At 44.7% G+C, this 24,493-nt stretch overlaps 2 protein-coding genes across 2 annotated transcripts in view; both read left to right on the forward strand.

Moving 5' to 3' along the window:
* The window catches only part of RAB11FIP1 (RAB11 family interacting protein 1), a 41,734-nt gene extending 41,521 nt beyond the window's left edge, over nucleotides 1-213 (forward strand). Inside the window, exon 8 of the transcript XR_005775630.1 lies at nucleotides 203-213. The gene's annotated coding sequence lies outside the window, so the exon portion shown is untranslated. The remainder of the gene's footprint in view (nucleotides 1-202) is intronic.
* An 8,062-nt stretch (nucleotides 214-8,275) lies between these two features.
* Nucleotides 8,276-17,894, forward strand: BRF2 (BRF2 RNA polymerase III transcription initiation factor subunit). Its single transcript, XM_040415790.1, has 4 exons — nucleotides 8,276-8,847; nucleotides 11,122-11,181; nucleotides 12,646-12,967; nucleotides 17,186-17,894. The coding sequence occupies exons 1-4, from the start codon at nucleotides 8,694-8,696 to the stop codon at nucleotides 17,838-17,840; spliced, it is 1,191 nt and encodes a 396-aa protein (XP_040271724.1). The 5' UTR covers nucleotides 8,276-8,693; the 3' UTR covers nucleotides 17,841-17,894.
* Nucleotides 17,895-24,493: the final 6,599 nt, after the last annotated feature.

Below are 24,493 nucleotides of genomic sequence, written 5' to 3' on the forward strand. Positions count from 1 at the left end.
AGCGCCCGTAATCCCGCGTATGGGGTCTGAAGTAATGGGCGCGGCTGGGCTCCAACTGCCGGAGGGACATCCCCTTGGGCTCCTTATTGAGGTACTTTGCATATTAATAAAACCGATTTTATAGACAAAATAAAAGACACAGGGCAGTAATACTAGTATATTTTAATGTAAATCGTGGAGACTGATGTGGTGATGTTATTAGATCAGTAAGTGAAATCCAGGTGACAGTGTCCCTTTAACTCTACTACATCTGTAGGTTGGACAACCCGCTGACTTTTCCCATGGAGCTGGTAAAAGTTCACGCTCGGGAGGAGGTCTTCATAAGTTTGCAGTGGGGCTCAGCCTTTCCTATTTATGTCCCAGAGACATTGCATGTGAAGACCTGAGTCTTCAGAATTATTACACGAACATCTTTTTTAGTTTGAAGAATAGAATGGCTTTTCTGGGTTATCGTTCAATGAACATGTAGAGAATTGTAGGTAAGTGGCTTTTCAGAGGCATCGCAGTGTGTATCCTATACCACAGGCACAAAGGCTGGAAGGAACTGTACATCTTCAGGACGTCATGTGGAGCTCCTTACACAATGGCTGCAGATAAACCAACAACCTCATGTGTGACGCCTAAGACAGGAATCTCGCCGGACCTCGCCTTGTCCCATTAATTTGGGTTTCAGTGGTTACAAGAGTATCAGCGGTGTACTTACTTATCCACGTGAGGCAGAAAACTCTACAGAAAGGATACAGCGGATATTTATCATGAGGGAAATAATTAAACGGGTTAGACTAAAAAATGTACCGCATATGCCCGCTGGGCCCCTCACACTGAATATACTTACCTGGCTCCCCACTGCCTGCGCCGCTCCTGGTCCCCGCACCGCCACTGCTGCTTCTCCCCGTGCGCAGATGAAAATATCTGGTGATGGGGGTGCAGGCAGGAATGAGCCTCCCTAGCGTCACCCGTGATGCTAGGGAGGCTCGCCCCCGTCCCCACCTGCCATTGGCTGCTCTCCCCCGACACAGCATGTTTTCATCCGCACACGGGGAGAAGCAGCAGCAGCGGTGCGGGGACCAGGAGCGGCGCTGGGATCGGGGAGCCAGGTAAATATATTCAGTGTGAGGGGCCTGAGCATATGGGGACATTTTTTTTGTCTTGGATAACCCCTTTAAAGTCTGTGTTGTGCCATAAACTACTTTTCACTCTAAAGTGTATTTTCATCAGTTACTGTCGCGACCTCCGTACTGTGCGCCGTGACATCTTGCCGTGCATGCTGGTTGCCAGGGGCAATGTGTTGTTTTTCAGCATGTATGTGCTCTGCCCCTCATGTCTTGGTTCCAGTGGCGTGCCTAGGGTGTTTGGCACCCGGGGTGGGTCCTTTTTCTGGTACCCCCCCACCAATAAAAAAAAAAAATGTTACCCCCTTACAGTAGTATTGCCCTCATTGTACAACCTTCACAGTAGTTTTGTCAAGATATGTGCCCTCTCATGGTAGTTATGCCCATATTGTTCCCCTTCAAGGTAGTTATGCCTTCACTGTACAACTTTCACAGTAGTTATGCCCACATTGTGCCCCTTTAAAGTACTTATCACTTCATTGTGCCCCCTTGTAATGCCCTCTTTGTGCCTCCCTCACAATAGTTATGCCCTCTCTGTGCCTATTTCAAAGTAGTAATGCCCTATCTGTGCCACCTTCACAGTTGTAATGCTCTTTCTGTGCCCCTTCAGAGTAGTTATGCCATCACTGTGCCCCATACCAGTAATAATGCCCTCTGTGCCCCTTCATAGTAATAATGCCCACTCAGTGCCCCATAACAGTTATTTCCACCCACTTTACAAGAGTAATCCTCCCTGTGCCCTCTTCACAGTAGTAATGCAGTCTGTGCTCCCTTCATAGTAGTAATACCTACTGTGCTTCCTTCCCATTAGTTATGCCCATTGTATCCCATTTATAGTAGTAATACCTATTGTGCCCCCTCCATAGTAGTAATGCCCATTGTGCCCCCCTAATACTAGTAATGCCCTTTGTAGTAGTATTGTCCTCTGTGCTCCCTTTGTAGTAGTAATGCCCTCTGTGTCCCCTTGGTAGTAATAATGCCCTCTGTGTCCCCTTGGTAGTAATAATGCCCTATGTGCCCCCTCTGTAGTAGTAATAATGCCCTCTGTGCCCCCTTTGCAGTAGTAATGCCCTCTGTGTCCCCTACATGGTAGAAATGTCCTCTGTTAAAAAAAAAAAAAGAACACAGTACCTACTCACCTTGTCCCGTTCCTGAAGCTCACAGTCCTCTCTCCCCTACAGACACAGATCGCTCTGCAGCACAGTGTGGGTGGAGCTTATGCAGATTTACAGGCTGCAGGCTCTGCCCACACCGGCCAGCAGTGCAATCCGTGCCTGCAGGCTGAATGGTGGAGAGGGGAGAAGTCTTCCTGCTTCACCATTCAGTGGTTCCTCCCTGTCTGGCGCTGGAGGGGTTAATTGCCTGGCTGGGTGTGGCCTGTTGTCTGGATTGAGTTGTCCTCCAGCCTTGGTGTGTGCTGGAGCTCTGCTACTTTCCAGCATTATTCCATCTGCCGAGTAAAAGGTTGACCTAGTTTGACACCGATGTCATACCCTTCTTTTCCTTATTTGTTTGGTGTAGGAGAGTTGTATGTCTAGTTTGGTGTACCATGTCTGGGCTGTCTGATGTTTGTTGTCCAGCATGTCTGCTAGACATTTTCCCCAGTATGTGTCTGTTCCTCCGGAAGGGGGTCTCAGGGTTCCCCGGAGGGGGAACTACTAGTCTTTGTACAGCTCTGTCTGTGGCCGCCATGCCTGCTGCATGGGGGTCCAGGCAGTTACTGATATGCTGGATCTTGGGGGTGTGGTTGTTCGTACTGTGTCCTATTTGTATATTTGGACACCAGTACTCATGCGCGGATTCCAGTTGGTGTGACTGCGGCAGGTGTTTCGTTTTGTGTGCTTACCTGCCGATCCAGTTGCCATATATCTGCTGGTTTGAATATAGCTAGGTGGAGGCTCCGGTTCATCCGTGTCTGGGATGAATCGGTCGTCTCAGCCCTTTCCTTACTGTAGGGTTGTTCAGGGCTACTCAGGGTCCGAGGTTCCGGAATATGAGCACACCTACCATCTGTGTCTGCTCATGCGGTTAGGAGTTAGGGCCAGGATCAGGGATGCTTTAGGAGGTGACCTGCTCCATTTTCCTAGTGTCCAGGCCTAGTTGCTTCCTTATTCTGCCCTCTTTATACGGTGGGGAGTTTTCCCCCATTCCCCACCGTGACAGTTACTCTTGCTGCCATTCCTCTCTTTTTCTTTAAATTTACCTCATTTGCAGTTTTCTCTTATCCTCCATGTTTGAAACCTACTTCTTGGATTGTTGTAAGTCTGCTGTCCCATCATGCCTTAGGGCAGAGAGATATGTCCTGACATCAGCAGATCACGTGACACTAACCATGCCCCTTGTTCTTACCAATGAGGCATACTATGTCCTACATTACAAGGCTCCAATACAGGACGCAACCAACCGCAACTGAAAATCTAAACTGATTTTCCACAGGGCACAATGATAGGTTAATAATTTTAGAATAAGGCAGTTTTGATAAATGGCGGTGTTTGGGGAAAGCGATATAGCAGCGATATCTGTTGAGCAGGATACATTTATTGTTAGGTCGGGGCCTTCTTCCATACCTCCCGCTGTCTCACCTGTCATATCACCAGCATCTCCTGCCTCCCTGCCCACTGCTGTCTCCGCCAGATGTGGCAGGCACGTCACTGCCAGACGCGTCCTCTGGCCATGCTGTCTCCGTGCTCTATCCCATGCTAGCATCCAGGGGCGCATGCTTCTTGCCCCCCAGCACGGCCCTGGGCGGGGTTAAAAGATTAAATAGCAGCTTTCTCTTCCAGGAAGCTGCCTGAGCATTGAGTTACCAGTAATAACAAAGCTGTTCTATTCTGATCTTCTGTGTTTGACCATTCTGTTTGCCTGTCACCTGTATCGACTACTGGACCTGTCTGATCCTCTGTACTATCTGATACCAGCTTCTGACCTCTGCCTTGTCTCTGACCATGCTTCAGCTTCTGACAATCATCATCATCAGCTGCTGCTTTTACTCCAATGTTCTCTGCAATACCACTTCTCACCACCGTGTCTACTATAGGACTCAGTTCACACTAACTGCGGTTCTTACTGCAACTTGAGCTATTGGAGCGTTACCTGTTGTCTGTGAGTCAGCTGTCAACCATATTAGCTAATCCTGTAGGTAGTGTTTCAGTTTCTCTCTTGCTGCGTTCGGTCCTGTCTCCTGTGAGAGTGCTGAATCAGAGGGACTAGTTCACTACAGTGACTGGCAAAATGCCCCAAACGTTTTTCCATAGAGCTCAAAAACGGCACAGACCTATTTTTTATGACTTTTTGAAGTCATAACTCTGGCGTGCAGGGCTTGATAAATCCACCCCAATGACATTTTCAGGAGTAAATATTTTCTGCAATCCTGTACGGTACGTAATCAATCAGAAAAGATATAAAACACTAAGCATGGTCGCCCTGGCCACACAACTATCCCTGCACTTTGAGCCCTGTGAGAAAAAGCATTCAAAATGTTCGTCATATCATATCATGAAGGGCTAGCCTCTCGATGGGTGCTGAGTAAAGCTAAGACCGACTCTCCATCTGAAGGACCCAGTTTATTAGTAGTACTGTGGGCACTATGATGGCTTTATTACTACTGGGGGCACTATAGGGAGGAATTCTTACTACTGAGACACACTATGGGGGACTTTATTACTACTGGGAGCAAAATAGGAGAGCATTAGTATTGCAGGTAGGAATTATTACTTCTGGGGGCATTATAGTGGGCTTTATTGCTACTGGGGGCACTGTGGTGGGATTTATTGCTACTGGGACACTATGGGAGAATTATTACTATGGGGGGGCATATGAGGAACATTACTACTATGGGCAATATGGAGGGCATTATTTCGGACACACTAAGGGGGGGGGGGGCACTGTGTAAGAGAATTATTACTATTATGTGAACTATTACTAGTGAGGGCATGGTGGGAAAGAATTATTATTATTGGTGGGACTTGGGAGCACCATTTCTGTGTGGACACCCTGGCCCAGTATCAAATTGTACTTAGCGTGAAAGGGTTGAAAAACACTGCTCTAGGTGAAGTGTAAGGGCTCATGTACAAAAACTTATTTTCTGTCCGTTTTTTTTCGCAGTTCGTATGTGGAACCAATCACTTCAATGGGACCGAAAAAAACAGGAAATGACTCGGTGTGCGTTCCGTGTCCACGTGTCCGTTCCGCAAAAAAATAAAACATGTTCTATTATTGTCCGTATTATGGACAAGAATGGACTGTCCTATTATGGGCCGGCTGTTCCGGTCTGCAAAATGCGGACCGCAAAACAACAGCGGTCGTGTGCATGAGCCCTAATGCTAAGATCAACTCTCCATTGGAGGGATGAGGCTCTCGATTGGTGCTGTGTAATGCTATGGCTGTGTTGACATCACGTTCTTGCCCACTTTTGACATATACAGGGAGTGCAGAATTATTAGGCAAGTTGTATTTTTGAGGATTAATTTTATTATTGAACAACAACCATGTTCTCAATGAACCCAAAAAACTCATTAATATCAAAGCTGAATATTTTTGGAAGTAGTTTTTAGTTTGTTTTTAGTTTTAGCTATTTTAGGGGGATATCTGTGTGTGCAGGTGACTATTACTGTGCATAAATATTAGGCAACTTAACAAAAAACAAATATATACCCATTTCAATTATTTATTTTTACCAGTGAAACCAATATAACATCTCAACATTCACAAATATACATTTCTGACATTCAAAAACAAAACAAAAACAAATCAGTGACCAATATAGCCACCTTTCTTTGCAAGGACACTGAAAAGCCTGCCATCCATGGATTCTGTCAGTGTTTTGATCTGTTCACCATCAACATTGCGTGCAGCAGCAACCACAGCCTCCCAGACACTGTTCAGAGAGGTGTACTGTTTTCCCTCCTTGTAAATCTCACATTTGATGATGGACCACAGGTTCTCAATGGGGTTCAGATCAGGTGAACAAGGAGGCCATGTCATTAGATTTTCTTTTTTTATACCCTTTCTTGACAGCCACGCTGTGGAGTACTTGGACGCGTGTGATGGAGCATTGTCCTGCATGAAAATCATGTTTTTCTTGAAGGATGCAGACTTCTTCCTATACCACTGCTTGAAGAAGGTGTCTTCCAGAAACTGGCAGTAGGATTGGGAGTTGAGCTTGACTCCATCCTCAACCCGAAAAGGCCCCACAAGCTCATCTTTGATGATACCAGCCCAAACCAGTACTCCACCTCCACCTTGCTGGCGTCTGAGTCGGACTGGAGCTCTCTGCCCTTTACCAATCCAGCCACGGGCCCATCCATCTGGCCCATCAAGACTCACTCTCATTTCATCAGTCCATAAAACCTTAGAAATATCAGTCTTGAGATATTTCTTGGCCCAGTCTTGACGTTTCAGCTTGTGTGTCTTGTTCAGTGGTGGTCGTCTTTCAGCCTTTCTTACCTTGGCCATGTCTCTGAGTATTGCACACCTTGTGCTTTTGGGCACTCCAGTGATGTTGCAGCTCTGAAATATGGCCAAACTGGTGGCAATTGGCATCTTGGCAGCTGCACGCTTGACTTTTCTCAGTTCATGGGCAGTTATTTTGCGCCTTGGTTTTTCCACACGCTTCTTGCGACCCTGTTGACTATTTTGAATGAAACGCTTGATTGTTCGATGATCACGCTTCAGAAGCTTTGCAATTTTAAGAGTGCTGCATCCCTCTGCAAGATATCTCACTATTTTTTACTTTTCTGAGCCTGTCAAGTCCTTCTTTTGACCCATTTTGCCAAAGGAAAGGAAGTTGCCTAATAATTATGCACACCTAATATAGGGTGTTGATGTCATTAGACCACACCCCTTCTCATTACAGAGATGCACATCACCTAATATGCTTAATTGGTAGTAGGCTTTCGAGCCTATACAGCTTGGAGTAAGACAACATGCATAAAGAGGATGATGTGGTCAAAATACTCATTTGCCTAATAATTCTGCACGCAGTGTATATTGGGAAAAAAGGATGCAAAAGGTTAACACACGACACTTCTCCATCCTGCAGATACAGAATTAGATGGCACTCCAGAATGTGCAATGTTCACACCAATATATTTATTTAATCATTTAGCTGAAAAACTTCTTTTTTTTTTTTTTGCAAAACTAAAATAAACCATGTTTCTACAGTTCATAGGCTTGTCGCCAGAACCCCAATAGCAAACCCTAAGAGACGTCCCCCCTTTTTATCTAAAAACCTGAATTTACTATTTGTAACTGGGTATTTTCAGTGCACTGAATGCATCAATATACCCTCGTTAGTGAACGCATTGTATTACTGCAAGATGCCTTTGATAACAGCGACGTATGCTCATCCCTAGTGTATGTCATGTGTACGCATTAAATGTGGGACAAGAACCTGATCACCGCCTCAGATCAACTCTCCATCTAAAGACCCGGTTGTTGGCAAGTGCTTTGCACTGATTCTTCATACCTCCCAACTTTTGAAAAGCCCAAGGAAAGACAAGCAGTGTGCATAGCATGCCGCAGCAAATCATTTTACACTAAGCCATGCCTCTAACTTCGCCCAACACCTATCTATACACGTCCAATCCCGCCAAGTCCGTTGTGTCCCCCCACACAGTAATTATGCCCCCTTAGTCCCCTTCTGACAATAGTTCTGCCCCCCTCACAAAAAAAAAAGTAATACTCACCTAGCCCCGTGCCCCCATTATCCCCTGGACTATGCTCTCTCCAGGTCAGCTCAGCAGGCTTGATGACATCACTGCACTGCGCCTACCTACTGGGGAGCGCACAGGACCGGGAATGGTGGACCAGGGAGCTCACGGCTGCTTCAACATCGTTTTCAGCTCAGGACACTGGTAGCGGAAATCGGGATATGACGCAGCCCTCCCAGGACTGTGGGGCAGCTCCCTAAATCGGGGACCATTCCGCCGTATCCCGAACAATTAGGAGGCACGCTTCCTTCCTCCTGAAGGAGAGCCGACCGCGTCATCCAGTGATAAGAGCTTTGATAATTGTAAGGACAAGGATACATTTTCTTGATGCAACTGCAAGCAGAGATCTTGAAAACTTTACAGAATTCATATTGACAGTTTATTAGAAAATTGTATAACTCTTAATTATACAATGGAGAAGATTTATTGGCTGAGACTGGAATCCCCCTTCTATAGGCTACACTTGTATTCCTCTGTATGTAATATCTCACATAATCATCCATTCTGAACCACAACAAATCTTATACCATGACACCACAGCGCCACCTAGCGTCACCTATCATTACTGTCCCCCACTTTATATTGAAATGATAGTTCACGTCTAGTTTCTACACAGCTTCCTGAATTTCCTGCGCACTACCCCCTGCTGACAAGACCGGAAAGTGACGTCACACCCTCATCCTGCTAGGTGCAGTGAGAAACTGTTTTCGGCCGCCATTTTTATGAAGCCAAGTGTTATAGCTGGCTTAGACAAAATGGCGGCTGCTTGAGCCCTATCGCTACCCGGAAGTATAAGTAGAAGGGACTTTGTTTCCTTGGTGACCAGGGCATCTCTTATGTCGGTATAGTGGAAGCGGTCTGTGGCTTGAAAATGTCGGGCACTACTAGGTGTCCGGACTGTGGGTCTTGTGAGATTGTGGAGGACGCGCACTACTCCCAGGAGCAGCTGGTGTGTGCGGACTGCGGCTTCATCCTGACCGAGGGGGCGCTGACCACCACGCTGACAGAGGAGGGCTTCCAGCAAGGTAGGGGCCGCTCTCTTGTTGGCAGTCTGCTAATAAAGTTTTGCACATCAACAGGCTTGGAGAGAACTGGGTGCAACGGGCTTTACCTGCGGAGTTGCCCATAGCAACCAATCAGATTGCAGCTTTAGTTCAGGTGACATAGTGAAAGAGGTCTATACCCCAATGAGGGAGAATAGGACTGTCTACACCAAGCCACGCCTCTAACCCCACCCAATGCCTAAATGTAAACATCCCCAGTCCTGCCCATCCCCCCATGAATGGAGCACACCCTGCCCCCAATGATGGCATTGTGCCTGCTGAGCTGAGAAGGACCGTGCTCACAGGGTGATCCCCCTGGCTGGAGATGATTCCCCGCCTGTGCGGCACGATGACGTCACTGGGTTGCAAACCCTTCTCCATCCTACAGTGTCCAGCAAAAAGGCTACTTTCACACTAGCGTTAATGTTTTCCGGTATTGAGAGCAGTCATAGGGTCTCAATACCGGAAAAAAACGCTTCCGTCTTGTCCCCATTCGTTGTCAATGGGGGCAAAACGTAACTGAACGGAACGGAATGCTCCGAGAAGTGTTCTCATACCGGACAGCAAACCGCACAATAAAAAAACGGATCCGTCCCACATTGACTTTCACTGGAGTTCATGACGTCTCGGCAATGTTAAAGATAATACAGCCGGATCCGTTTATAACGGATGCAGACGGTTGTATTCTCAGTAACTGAAGCGTTTTTGCTGAGTCCTGCTGGATGAGGCAAAGAAACTCTCGTGTGAAAGTAGCCTTAAAAGTAGCCTGGGAGGGGGAGGGGTAAGAGATGGCATCTGCTGGAGGCCCCTTCTGAATCTTCTCTGTCCAGGTCCATCCTCATCCAGGTGATAGGTTGTCACGTGCTGTGGAATATTTTAGGTTAGCTAAACACTGTGTTCTCTTCATTATTGGTCTATTCTGCACACCGCTGTACTTTTCGCAGCTTTGCCCCGTGATTGGCTGCTGCTGTCACGTCACTGCTGCAGCCAAATAAGCAAAGCTCAGTGAGGAGGACCCCCTTTAAGCCCTTCCTGACCTTCATCGTAATTGTACAGCGGAAGTCGGGTCTTTAAAGATGGCGCCCACTTCGCCACAGCAGACATGAAAGGCTAATGTCTGCGATTGGCGGTAATGTCGATCGCAGACATTGAAACCCTCAGATGCCGTGGTGAAATGTGACTATGATATCTGACCGTGCAAAACCTGGAAGCGCTGTGCTTCTGGGCCGGAAAACAGCTCCCCCCCCACGCAGCCATCGGGGGAGCCATTCATTGCCTGTGAAAGGCCAGGGCCTGCTTAGGCTCCAATTCCTTTCACAGGTATATTCCAATGTAGGCCTGCAGGTGGCAGCACTACATTGCAACATACTGAATTTTCTATTTGTCAATGGATTTATTTCCATTGATATATAGAACTGGCAATCAAAGGTTTGCCTGATGTTCGGCCGTTGGGGGGGCCTAAAAGAAATAGAAAAAATAATAATAAAGGATATTAAAAACAACTCCCTTACCCCATAATAAAACTAAACACTGAAAAAAATAAACCTCATGGGCATCAGCACGTGCAAAAATGCCCGTACTATTCAAATATAAAAATTATTCATGCCATACGGCGAATAACGCAACAGAAAAAAAATCTAAATCTCTGATCTGCCTTTTTTCTTCCATCGCGTCAACTCCCAAAAATTTTATTAAAAAGTCACACACCCCAAAATGGTAAAAACTACAGATTGTCCCGCAAAAAACGAGCTCCACACAGCTCTGTAGACAGAACTCTAAAAAAGTTATGGGTGTCAGAATATAGCGAAGAAGAAAAAAAAATTTTTTTTCAAAGGTTGTTTGTTTGTTTTTTGTTATATATAAATGTAGTATTGCTGTAATTGTACTGACCTGGAGAATGAAGTTAACGGGTGAGTCTTACCGCTCAAAAACCCATAAACCATAACCCATGTGGCGGAATATTTTTTTATCCAATTTCACCATTTGGAATTTTTTTCCAGCTTCCCACTGTGTTGTATGAAATAACAAATGGTGCCATTAGAAAGTACAACTTTTCCCACCAAAAAAAACTGTGAACTGAAAAATAAAAAAGTTATGGCTCTGGGAAGGCAGGAAGTGAAAAATGAAAATGTAAAATTGCCAGGGCTAGAAGGGGTTATTTTTCTAGTGCAGGTTCTGATCTTTTGCTGTTGGTATCACTTCTGCTTCCCTTGTACTCCGGTTTCTTACTTCTGTTTTTCTTCCCCCCCCCCCCAGCGGTGAACTTTACAGTGGGCACCGGACAGAACGAGTCAATCAGTCGCACTAAACTGCGGGGTAAGTTCCATGTGTTCAGCACATTGTTCTGGTTCTGATTCTGATGGACCCTTTGGCATCTGCAGCATTTTGCACCAATTTTTCTTTCATGAAAGGGGTTTTCCAGGAATGATTTAATATGACCACCGGCAACCTTTGCCAGAATGTGAGCAGGACTGGTTGCTTCCACCTGCAGAGCTGCCTGGGAGGGGGAGGGGTAGGCATCACTACTCTCTACTCAGAACAGTGTAGTGAGACCCCCGCCCCCTCACCCCCCAGGCAGCACTTTAAGTGCAACGTAGGTGACCACCCCCGTACATGTACGGCACTAAAAGACCAGCTCAGTACATGTGCAGCCTGCTAATTGGGCGGGTGCAGGAGCTGCGTCCATTGGATCAGTGGCAGGAGCCCAGCTATTACTGACAGTCGGGCACCTGCTGTATCCGCCAGCAATGATGAGACTACAGATGCCGGCGTAAACCCCTTGTATGCCAAAATGTAGTTTTTCCAAAATGGGGTCACTTGTGGGTGGTTTCTATTATCTAAGCCCCTCAAAGTGACTTCATAACTGAATTGGTTCTATAAAAAGTGGGTTTTGGAAAATTTCTTGAAAAATGTAAAACTTGCTTCTAAAATTCTAAGCCTTCTAACGTCCGAAAAAATAAATAAAATGACATTTACAAAATGCTGCCAACATAAAGTAGACCTATGGGAAATGTTGTGCTGGTTCAGAGCTGGACTCGGACATATCCCCGTTTTCACCCAGGCAGCCCCTCTGACTTGAGCACCGCAGCATTTTATGCGCAGGCTTTTTCTGGAGATCCGGTGATGTACCGGGCTCTCCATGGGTAAGCTAGGTGGAGGCTTCTGCCCAGTGACGTCCCTGGCACTAATAGGCGGGCTGTAAAACGGCTAGGGGAGCGCTGAACCCGCCCATCAGTGCCAGTGACCTCACCGGGAACATTGCTAGGCACGTTCTGCTCTGAACCCAGATAATCCCTTTAAGTAATTAAAAAGAGAGAAATTCTAAGTTTGAAAATTCTTCCAAATTGTCTGTAAATTTTGATTTTTTTTTTTTTTTTCAAATAAATAAATGTGACATATATATACCCAAATTTCCCACTGTCATAAAGTACAATGTGTCCCAAGAAAACAGGCTTAGAATGGCTTAAATAAGTAAAAGCGTTCCAAAGTTATTACTACATAAAGTGACAGATTTCCAAAAAACGGCCCGGTCTTTAAGGTAAAAAAAAAAAGGGTAGGAGGGATGAGGGAAGTGTCAGGAAGAGGTTAAATCATTCCTGAAGAACCCTTTTAAAGAACACTTCCACAAAAAGTCCAAAATTGTGTGTATAGAATTCTATCTAAAGTAAAGTCAGCGGCTGCACGTTACCTATTGTCTTCTATTTCTGCTTTCTTATGGCGGTCACAGATTCTCGATGTGGGGATTCCGTGTGACCCCTTCTGTGTCATCCTTCCCTCCAGGTATTGTGCGCGTCAGGAATCTTTGTAGAGTTCTCCGACTTCCAGACACCTTTGCAGATACGGCAGTGTCCTATTATGAAAGCGCATTCTACCTCCCACTGTGCCACTCTGCCAGAAAGGAGAAGAAGGAGGCCATCATGGGGTGCTGTGTGTACATCACGTGTAGGCAGCATGGCTGGCCTCTCACAATTGCCACCATCTCTTCGTTGGTCTACTCCAAGTATGAACTCGTCACCAGTGTGTTCCTGGAACTGGTTCAAGCATTGAAGGTGGATGTACCATCTATGAGTCTTAAGGCTCTGGCCAAAAGTCACTGCCAAAGGTAATCTACGGTAGATGGTGGCAGATTTTTGAATGCAGAGGGGAAACTACATTTAAAATATGATGGCTGACATTGAGAGAACTGGTCATCTGCCTGACCACCTTCTTTGAACAACTCCTCTGACAGAGATTTGTCACGTCTCTTGCCCTGACTCTACTCTTCTTCAGTGCGATTGACGTCAGCGGCACACCTGCTGAGGCTCTTTGAGAGTAATGAAAATTATTGGAACCAAAAGGATTTTTCACACGTTACTGGGCACCACAGGTGGGGGTTGTAGCTTAAAGGGCTTCTGTCACCCCCAAAACCCCCCTTTTTTTTTTTTGGGCTTGTTAAAATCCTTATTTAACTACTATTTCCTATATAGCAGGGATGCCCAACCTGCAGCCCTCCAGCTGTTCCAAAACTACAACTCCCAGCATGCTCAGACAGCCTATAGCTAGCAGTCTACAGCAGGGCATAGTGGGAGTTGTAGTTTTACAACAGCTGGAGGGCCACAGGTTGGGCATCCCTGCTACATAGGGCTCTTACCTTTGTTTGTGGCTTCTTTTCCTTAAAAAGCGATCTTTTAAAATATGCAAATCGCTTCACTACCAGCAAGTAGGGCGTCTATTTGCTGGTAGCCACCGCAAAAAAACGCCCCCTCCTCCTGTTGATTGACAGGGCCAGGGAGCGCTCTCCTCCTCCGGCTGGCCCTGTCAGCATTTCAAATCCAGCGCCTGTCTTCATTCGGCGCAGGCGCTCTGAGAGAAGGAGGCTTGGCTCCTCAGTGCGCCTGCGCCGATGACGTCACCGAAAGAGAAGACATCATCGGCGCAGGCGCACTGAGGGAGTGCTGAGGAGGCAAGGGTCCTTCTCTCAGAGCGCCTGCGCTGGATTTGAAATGCTGACATGGCCAGCCGGAGGAGGAGAGCGCTCTGGCCCTGTCAATCAACAGGAGGAGGGGGCGTTTTTTTGCGGCGGCTACCAGCAAATAGACGCCCTACTTGCTGGTAGTGAAGCGATTTGCATATTTTAAAAGATCGCTTTTTAAGGAAAAGAAGCCACAAACAAAGGTAAGAACCCTATGTAGGGAATAGTCGTTAAATAAGGATTTTAACAAGCCCAAAAAAAAAAAAAGGGGTTTTGAGGGTGACAGAAGCCCTTTAATTAAGGAGTCCACAAACGGCCAATAGTGGTGAAGTTTAAAGGGAATCTGTCACCGTCAACCTCCCTATCAAACTGTTTGATGCCAAGCGCACATGTAACAGGTCAGTTTCATAGGCACAAATCTGCTGGCAGATGCCCTTTAAGCCCTGAAACCACTACACAGAAATGGTCTCAGCCATCTGCTGTCTGGATTGATTCAACCCCTTTGCGATGGGCAAACACAGATAATGCCGATCATGGTTATTAAAGCCTTTAACCCCTTAAGGACACAGCCTTTTTACACCTTAGGACCAGGCCATTTTTTGAAAATCTGACCAGAGTCCCTTTAAGTGCTGATAACTTTAAAACGCTTTGACTTATCCAGGCCGTTCTGAGATTGTTTTTTCGTCACATATTGTACTTCATGACACTGGTAAAATGGAGTCAAAAAAATAATTTTTTTTTGCACCAAAAAATACCTAATTTAACAAAAATTTGGAAAAATTAGCAAATTTCAAAGTTTCAGTTTCTCCACTTCTGTAATACATAGTAATACTGGCAGAGACATTCCTGGGAAATCCTTGCTGTGTGTGGGCGAGCTTTAGGGTCCATTCACACATCCGTATGTGTTTTGCGGATCCGCAAAACACGGACACCAACAATGTGCGTTCCGCTCATCGCCGGCCCTATAATAGAAAATGCCTAATTTTGTCTGCAATTGCGTATCCACATTTCCGGATCTAGACAGCAAATAGTGCGGCCCCATAGAAATGAATGGGTCCGCAATTCTGTTCCGCAAAATGCGGAACAGAATTGCAGACGTGTGAATGGAGCCTTATCCTGCTGAAAAATCCCAATTGTAAGCCCTGCCGTGAGAGGCAACACATATAGTGCAGGATGTCCTGCTCATATCGCTGAGCTGTTAGTGTCCCTCGTATCACTACGAGGGGAGACTGACTGTCGGGTGCGATGGCTCCCAGATCATCACACAGCAGTTGGGGCAGTGCGTCGCTCCACAGCAAAGGCAGGATTAAAGCGCTCACCACAAGGCCTCGTTACTGAAACCTATCTGTCATTGAATCCCAAACAGAACCTGGATTTGTCACCAAAGACAATGCATTTCCAGTCGGTAGAAGTCCAGGATTCTCAGTCATGGCAACAGTGGCTGGATGTCAATGGCAGGACACATAACTGGTGACATGAAACCAAATTTCCTTCCGCTATAAGGGCCTGGAAATGGTCCAGTCAGAGCCTGGGGTGTGTATTCAAGGTGCCACCTGTGCCTGGATGGTGGACAACAAATCTACTGGGGGTCTGTTTGGACCGTCCGTTTATTTATGTATTTATTTTTAACCCCTTAACGCATGTATGGAGTGGGCCCCTGCAGTGCTCTATACGGGGCGCATAGACAGGAAGCCGCTATCGCGCCACCCCCATCATTTAATTCCTCAGGTGCCACGGTCAGTGAGTGAAGGCAGAGGTATGTGGTTCCCTCTGCTTTCCGATTGGAGCCCCCGCAGTGAAATCGTGGGTATCCAATCGGTTCTCATGGCAGCCTGGGCACTGCTGAAGCAAAGCAGGCCTGCCATGGCAATCTCTATACTGAGCTATGCACGAGGCATCACACACACAAATACAATAAAAAATAAATAAAACATATTTGGTATTGTGTCCAAAAATGTCTGAACTATTAAAATCTAAAAAATAATCCTGTGCGGTGAACGCTGTAATAGAAAACATACGATTTGTCATCTTGTGCTCCCAAAAAATTGTATAAGGCCTCATGCACACGACCGTTGTGTGCATCAGTGTCCGTTGTTCCATTTTCGGTGATTTTCTGTGGACCCATTGACTTTCAATGGGTCCGTGGAAAACTCGGAAAATGCACCGTTTGTCATCCGTGATCCGTGTTTCCAGTCCGTCAAAAAAATATGACCTGTCCTATTTTTTTGACGGACAAGTCAATGGGTCCGTGAAAAAACACGGAGGCACACAAGATTGTCATCCGCGTCCGTGATCCGTGTCCGTTTTTTTCCTATCTTTTTCAAGCCAAACTTGACTTTTTTTCACTTTTCTTGTCTGGTGATCCTCCAAAAATCAAGGAAGATACATGGAAAAAAAAAACGGTCACGGAACAACGGAACCCCGTTTTGCGGACCGTGAAAAAATACTGTCGTGTGCATGAGGCCTTACGGTGATCAAAAAGTCATACATGCTGAAAAAGTGGTACCAATAAAAACTACAGTTCATTCCGCAAAAATACAAGCCTTTATACAGCTCTGTAGATCTAAATATATAAAGTAATGGCTGTCAGAATAAAATTTATTTTATTTTTTCCAAAGGTTTTTTTTATTTAATTTTTTTATAAAAGTAGTAAAACTAAAAAAGAAAAAAAAAATATCAAGTTTGGTATCGCTGCATTCGTATTGAGCCACAGAATAAGGATGTCAATTTTAGTGCATAGTGAACGCTGTGATGTCAAAACCTTGGCGGAATTCAGTTTGTTTGTTTGTTTTTTTTTTGTTTGTTTTTTGGTGTGTGTTTTTTCTATTTTGCCACACAGAATTTTTTTTTCACATTTTTTAATACGAGATATGGTAAATTAAATGGTGGCATTAAAAATACATCTTGTCCCACAAAAAATAGGCCCTCATATGGCTATGTGAATGGCAAAATAAAAAAAGTTATGGCTATTGGAACGTGGGGAGGAAAAATCCAAAATGTAAAAATAAAATGGGTCCAGTCTTTAAGGGGTTAAATCTGTTTATGTATCTAAAATAGAAAGAGGAGAATCCTTTTTTTTTTTTTTTTTTTTTTTTTTTTTTTTATTTCATTCCCCAGTGAATCCAGTGCAGTCCTGCCACCGGGTATCCCACCCTAAGCAGTTTCCAATCAGTACAGAGTTATATAATCGGGGGACCCCAAGAGTTCTTTTTCATGTCTGTCTATACACCTAAAATAAAATCTGTTGGGCCCTATTATTCTAATAATCAGAAATTTGTAATAATGATGATGTCACATGAGTATTTTACAATGGTTCTAGCATGTACTTGTTTCCCGTTTTTAGCATGTTCATATTTTCTTTACTTTCAGTTTTCGGTTATTCCGGACTTGCCCGTCTGCCCCAGAAGGATATGCAGAGGATCTGGATAAAGTATTGGAGCGGACTTTACAAATTCTGGAGTTAGCCAGTGAGACGTGGCTAGTCACTGGACGTCGCCCCATTCCCATAATAACGGCAGCTGTCTATCTTTCTTGGCAGTCCCTTAAACCCGCCCAACGACTGTCGTGCACCTTATCTCAGTTTTGCAAGTTGTCTGAAACAGAATTGCCTTCTCCAGCGGTATTGCGATTAAAAGAACTTAAAGAACGCTGCCTAAAACTGGCCACACAACTACCATGGCTGAAGATGCAAACGTTAAATAACAAAACTGTGGTATATCACTTGGGTGACATCTTAAAACACCAGGCTTATCTTCTCAGGAAGGCTCTAGAAGCCATGGAGATGTCAACCACACAGTCTGAGGAAGGCAGCTCTTCGGCTCAACAGCCTCCTGGTGCTGCTTTCCTTCCTCCGTGCGTGACCAAGCCAAGAAAAAGACCATATACCACAGCTTTTCCTGATAAGCTGCAAAACATTACTGGGGATGAGGACATTTCAGACAGTGAGATCGAGCAGTACTTGAGGACACCAGATGAGGTGGCTTGCTTCCAGCAGTTGCAGGCTCAGCTTGATACGCGTCAGTGAATAGTTATCGTAAAGACTTGTTATGATCTGTACAATTTATTAAATCTGTGTATATTTGTTAATTTTCTATTCTTCTTTTTGAATTAATGGCCACAATTTTTATTACTTTTATTTTTAATTTGAGGTTGTAACAATGTCTCTACAGATGGTACTTTAGGTGGGAGGACGGTGCTGTCAGCTCAATATGAGAAGTAAACTAAGTGCCTCAGAGTAGAAGGACAGGGTGGACAACTGTTGGTTCTGGGAGATTCCAAGGTGTGGACCATAAACATCCTCGTTTTGGCCTATCCTGTATTATTCCTCTGATCTTCTTTCTAAAATTACATAGTGATGTAGTTGCTGACATACACGGGGCCCTTCATGTACAGAAACAACTGAAAAGAGAAGACATCTTGTTGGTGATTCGACTCTTAGGCCCCTTTCACACGAGCGAGTATTCCGCGCAGGTGCAGTGCGTGATGCGAACGCATTGTGCCTGCATGGAATCTGGACCCATTCATTTCAATGGGTCTGTATACATGAGCGTTGGTTTTCACGCATCACTTGTGCGTTGCGTGAAAATCGCAGCATGTTCTATATTCTGCAATTTTTCACACAGTGCTGGCCCCATGCAAGTGCGGATGCGATGCGTTTTTCACTGATTGTTGCTAAGAGATGTTGTTTGTAAACACTCATTTGTTTATTTTATTTTTTTTATCACGCGCGTGCAAAATGCATTAAATCGCATTGCACCCGCGTGATAAAAACTGAGCGCTATCGCAGACAAAACCGAATGAACTTGCTTGTTTGCGAAATCGCGCAAGCAAGTGCGGATGCGGTGCGATTTTCACGCATGGTTGCTAGGTGACAGTCTATTCACTGTATTATTTTCCCTTTATAACATGGTTATAAGGGAAAATAATAGCATTCTGAATACAGAATGCATAGTAGGTGATCAATTGAGGGTTAAAAATAAATTAAAAAAATTAACTCGCCTTCTCCTCTTGTTCACGTAGTTCCCGGTCTTTTCTTTACTTCTTAAAAGATGAACTACCGGCTAGGACCTGTGGTGACGTCAGATCACATGCTCCAATCACATGGTCCATCACCACGGTGATGGACCATGTGATTGGAGCATGTGATCTGACGTCACCAAAGGTCCTTTAGCCCACAGCTCATCATTAAAGAAGTAAAGAAAAGACCGGGAACTACGCGAACAAGAGGAGAAGGTGAGTTAATTTTTTTATTTATTTTTAACCCTCAATTGATCACCTACTAAGCATTCTGTATTCAGAATGCTATTATTTTCCCTTATAACCATGTTATAAGGGAAAATAATAACATCTACACAACACCGATCCCAAGCCCGAACTTCTGTGAAGAAGTTCGGGTTTGGGAACCAAACATGCGTGATTTTTCTCACGCGAGTGCAAAACGCATTACAATGTTTTGCACTCGCGCGGAAAAATTGCGGGTGTTCCCGTAACGCACCCGCACATTTTCCCGCAACGCCCGTGTGAAAGAGGCCTAAGGGAATTGAGTCACTGCGGTACTGTGCACAGAAAGGAGACGTTGCCTGCTTCTGATTGAAATGCATCTTGCTGTGCAGCTGTCTCTGAAACTCCCATCGAAATGAATGGAGCGGCCGCACACATGCCCATCCGGCCACTCTGTTCATTTAGGGGGGGCTGCACAGGGGTCAGGGCCCCCGTTCTTGTGATCAGTGGGGGTCCTGGGATAGGGGATAACTTTAAACAACCAGAATACCCCTTTAATCAGTCACGTAGGCCAAGTGAATGGGACTGAGTTGTGATACCAAACACAGTAACCATCCACTGGACATATTAATAAGGAGGATAAGGCTACTTTTAAACTTGCGTTCGGGGTTCCGCTTGTGAGTTCCGTTTGAAGGCTCTCACAAGCGGCCCCGAACGCATCCGTACAGCCCCAATGCATTCTGAGTGGATGCGGATCTGCTCAGAATGCCTCAGTCTGGCTCCGCTTGGCCTCCGTTCCGCTCAGGAGGCGGACACCCGAACGCAGCTTGCAGCGTTCGGGTGTCCGCCTGGCCGTGCGGAGGCAAACTGATCCTTCCAGACTCACAATGTAAGTCAATGGGGACGGATCAGTTTGAAGTTGACACAATATGGTGCAATTTCAAACGGATCCGTCCCCCATTGACTTTCAATGTAAAGTCTGGACGGATCCGTCTGACTAACTTTCACACTTAGATTTTTTTCTGAAATATAATGCAGACGGATCCGTTCTGAACGGATCCCATCGTTTGCATTATAGGAGCGGATCCGTCTGTGCAGACACCAGACGGATCCGCTCCGAACGCAAGTGTGAAAGTAGCCTAAGCCATCAATATGAAAATCCTGGAGAGCCAGGCTACGTTCATATCTTTGGTAAAGGTTAGCCAGTAGTCTGCAGAGGAACAGACCAGCCTCATTAATGTATCTAGCATAGCCAGATACCACCGGATCTCCATTGCTATAGCATATACTACGTTGGTGATTTTTGCTGACAGAATGCACCCATTCTATTCACTGGGTTCATGGAAATCTATAAATGCCATTTGTATATGGTGTATTTATCCTTTAAAAGTGATTAAAAGTATCATTTTTTATTTTTTTACAGATACAAAAACAGATTTTTTTTTTTTCTTCAATTATGGTGAAAAGCTGCTGGATTTTTTTTTAGATCCTTTCATCGCAGTTGGGGCAACAAATTTTGCCACAACCCCATTCAGTTTAATGTCTGCAGTGCTCTATGGATGGTTATTTGCACGTGTTGAGGACAAGACCCCTCTGGGTTTTGCCTCTGGTCTGCCGCTGCACTTGTTTCTGTGGTAGTGCTACCAATACTTCTTACCTGCTGTACTGTCATGTGCATTTATTACATGTGTAATAAAGTATTCTGTTGGTCCTTGGTCTGTTTTGCCTGTGTCCGTTTGCATGACGTCCCGGAGGTCTGCCTTGGGCCTCCGGCACATGACAATCCCGGAAAACCCTGTTAAGCTGGTAGTATCTATTGTAGCCATGAATCTTCTTCTTCTGACGTTTATAACATGTCCTTAGAACTGTGATCCTTAGGGTCCATTCACACGTCCGTAGTGTATTGCGAATCCGCAATACACCCGGCCGGCACCGCCCATAGAACAGCCTATTCTTGACAAGAATAGGACACGTTCTATTTTTTGCGGAGCCGCAGACCGGAAGTTCGGGGCTGCGGCACGGAAATGTGGATGCGGACAGCACACTGTGTGCTGTCCGCATCTTTACTGTCCCCATAGAGAATGAATGGGTCCGCACCCGTTCCGCAAAATTGCAGAAAAGGATACGGACCCATTTGCGGATGTGTGAATGGAGCCTTATACTTCAGGTATAATGCAGACATACCATGTAATACATACAATTGTATAAATAAACACCCGATGCCATATTTTATAGAAGACAACTCTATATTTTGCAATGTATAATATAATTAAAAAAATATTTGGTGATTTCGCATAATACAAAAAACATACTTTGGACGTCATTTCTTTGGCACAATATACTGTATTTAAGAAACATGGAAACAACCATATAGAATCTGACAGAACCCTGCACACGTAAACATAAAAGATGACTGAAATTTCCAATGCAAACTGTCCTCTAACATCAGAATTTTATTGTAGTGCCATAGCATACTTTGTGGGATCTGTATGGACCCACAGTATGGCCATGTAAGTGATTCCTTAGCTCTGGAACCCTAAATAATATCTTCATGATCCCTTGATTGTCAAACAGCTTTGGTAAGTAGCAAGTAGCCTTGTATGGGGCCCGAGAACAATGGCAACGCACTCAAGGTAATGTAAGTGCTAATTCTGGAATCAAATTCTCAGGCTGTTGGTAAAGATTTGTACCATAGGCAGGTTGCACGCAGAAGATGGCTTCGTTGGCCGACAGCTATCACTCCCGATCCCTTCATACACATGCCTGCTCAGCTTGGCCAAGCAACCATGTGTTCTCATTAGGAACAAAGTGAGGAAACTACTGCTAAACAAGAGGATTGGGCAGTTGAAATCTCACTTGCTCATATATCATCTCCTCTGACATGGGGAGTTTTGGGAGGCCTTGCTGACATCAGTGGGTTTCGGCTGACATACAACTATGGGTTTGGCCAACTTTAGGATGGCCCCAATAGCCCCCCACTGTGAATAATGGCCCACATACTTTCCTCCAGTATAAAGAATGCCCCCTTAGTGCCCCCCAGAATTATTAATGCTCCCATTAGTGCCCAGAGTTCTGCACATGCACACACAGGGACAGTTGCTGCAGAAGGACCATCTGTCCCAGCATGATGACATCTCCATGCATTCCCAGAGATCACTTTGGGAGTGCGAGGTGACATAATCACCTTGGGTGCGCAGGTCCTTCTGCATCAAATGAGGAGCCACTGTCTCTGCACATGCAAGTGGATTGGGTTAATAATTTAGTATTTTATTTTAACCTCTGAAAAGCCATTTTTCACTAGTGTACCTGTTTTTAATGGTCGTTAGATGGCGCACTCCTATCTAAAAAGCCGTTAAAATCGGTCCCATTGATTTTATTAGGGTTTGTCTGGCCGTGAAAACAGTAAAAAAATTCCGATTTTTTGACTGCCGCTATTTACTGGCCGTTAAAAAAAGCGGACATGTGAATTGCCCCATTGACTTTAACTGGTTCTGAAAATGGACATGCGACGGCAGCTAAACCTTGTGAATGTAGACTTAACCAGACGATGGTTCGTTCAACCATCAACCCACTTACAGTACAGACCAAAAGTTTGGACACACAGTCTCAAAGAGTTTTCTTTATTTTCATGACTATGAAAATTGTAGATTCACACTGAAGGCATCAAAACTATGAATTAACACATGTGGAATTATATACATAACAAACAAGTGTGAAACAACTGAAAATATGTCATATTCTAGGTTCTTCAAAGTAGCCACCTTTTGCTTTGATTACTGCTTTGCACACTCTTGGCATTCTCTTGATGAGCTTAAAGAGGTAGTCCCCTGAAATGGTTTTCACTTCACAGGTGTGCCCTGTCAGGTTTAATAAGTGGGATTTCTTGCCTTATAAATGGGGTTGGGACCATCAGTTGCGTTGAGGAGAAGTCAGGTGGATACACAGCTGATAGTCCTACTGAATAGACTGTTAGAATTTGTATTATGGCAAAAAAAAAAGCAGCTAAGTAAAGAAAAACGAGTGGCCATCATTACTTTAAGAAATGAAGGTCAGTCAGTCAGCCGAAAAATTAGGAAAACTTTGAAAGTAAGGGCTATTTGACCATGAAGGAGAGTGATGGGGTGCTGCGCCAGATGACCTGGCCTCCACAGTCACCGGACCTGAACCCAATGGAGATGGTTTGGGGTGAGCTGGACAGCAGAGTGAAGGCAAAAGGGCCAACAAGTGCTAAGCATCTCTGGGAACTCCTTCAAGACTGTTGGAAGACCATTTCAGGGGACTACCTCTTGAAGCTCATCAAGAGAATGCCAAGAGTGTGCAAAGCAGTAATCAAAGCAAAAGGTGGCTACTTTGAAGAACCTAGAATATGATATTTTCAGTTGTTTCAGACTTGTTTGTTATGTATATAATTCCACATGTGTTTATTCATAGTTTTGATGCCTTCATAGTCATGAAAATAAAGAAAACTCTTTGAATGAGAAGGTGTGTCCAAACTTTTGGTCTGTACTGTATGTCTAATGGGTACGGCCACCTTTAGTCACATGACATGGGACATATGCTGTAAGGGCTACAAAATTTGGGAAATTCTAAATTCTGAAACCTGTAGACTTATACAGGATTTATACTGCCAACAAGCTGGGCAGTTCTACATTGCTGCATTAATAATAATCGAATACTATGGGGGGAATTTACTAAGACTGATGTTTCATATGTTGTATGGAACCACTGTGATATCAGTCTCCGTTTCAAGAATTTTTGTTAAAAAGCATGCTGTTCAGGAAAATGAGATATTTCTGGTCTCCTTATCTTTACCAAAATGCAAATTATCAGAGAATATACACTCTCTGTATTTGATCTATTCTGTATTATAGTGTATGACTCTCTAGCTGACCTGAGCGTCTAAAGAATTTAGTCTGAGAGTCTCTCTCTACAAGACAATTTTAGCTTTTCCCTGTAGATGGAGACATCTTTGGTACATATTTAAAGGGTCACTAACTTTTCACAAAACTTTTAATATGTCATAGATACATAACAAAAGTTTAGATTGGTGGGGGTTTGAGCGCTCAGACCCTCATGATTCCTAAAACAAGGGAAGAGAAGCCCACACATACTGCGCTCTCTTTCCTCGATGCATAAGTGGGTTTCTATAGAAGTCTATGGGGCTGTCTCAATTCCATTCTCAGCAGTGAGGAGAGAGAGCTCAAAATGTGTGCACTTCTCTCCCCTCGTTCTAGGGATCAGTGGGGATCTGACTGCTCAGACGCCACTGATCTAAACTTTTAATATGTCTCTATGACATCAAAAGTTTTGTGAAAAGTTAGTGACCATTTTATATGGATCTCCATCTCTCAAAACGTGTTTTATCGTAAATACTTGTATTCCCATAAAATATAACTAGGTGTTACTACATAACATGGTCATCAGTGCTAAAAGTATTAAAGGGGTTATCCAATACTA

This window comes from Bufo bufo, chromosome 1 (assembly GCF_905171765.1).
Source record: "Bufo bufo chromosome 1, aBufBuf1.1, whole genome shotgun sequence".
Classification (NCBI taxonomy): Eukaryota; Metazoa; Chordata; class Amphibia; order Anura; family Bufonidae; genus Bufo; species Bufo bufo.

Excerpts from the sequence above, each read along its gene's own strand:
- BRF2 (XM_040415790.1), top strand. The coding sequence starts at position 8,694 with ATGTCGGGCACTACTAGGTGTCCGGACTGTGGGTCTTGTGAGATTGTG. Across the intron at positions 11,182-12,645 it reads CAGTCGCACTAAACTGCGGG|GTATTGTGCGCGTCAGGAAT; the intron begins GTAAGTTCCATG and ends CCTTCCCTCCAG. Across the intron at positions 12,968-17,185 it reads GCCAAAAGTCACTGCCAAAG|TTTTCGGTTATTCCGGACTT; the intron begins GTAATCTACGGT and ends CTTTACTTTCAG.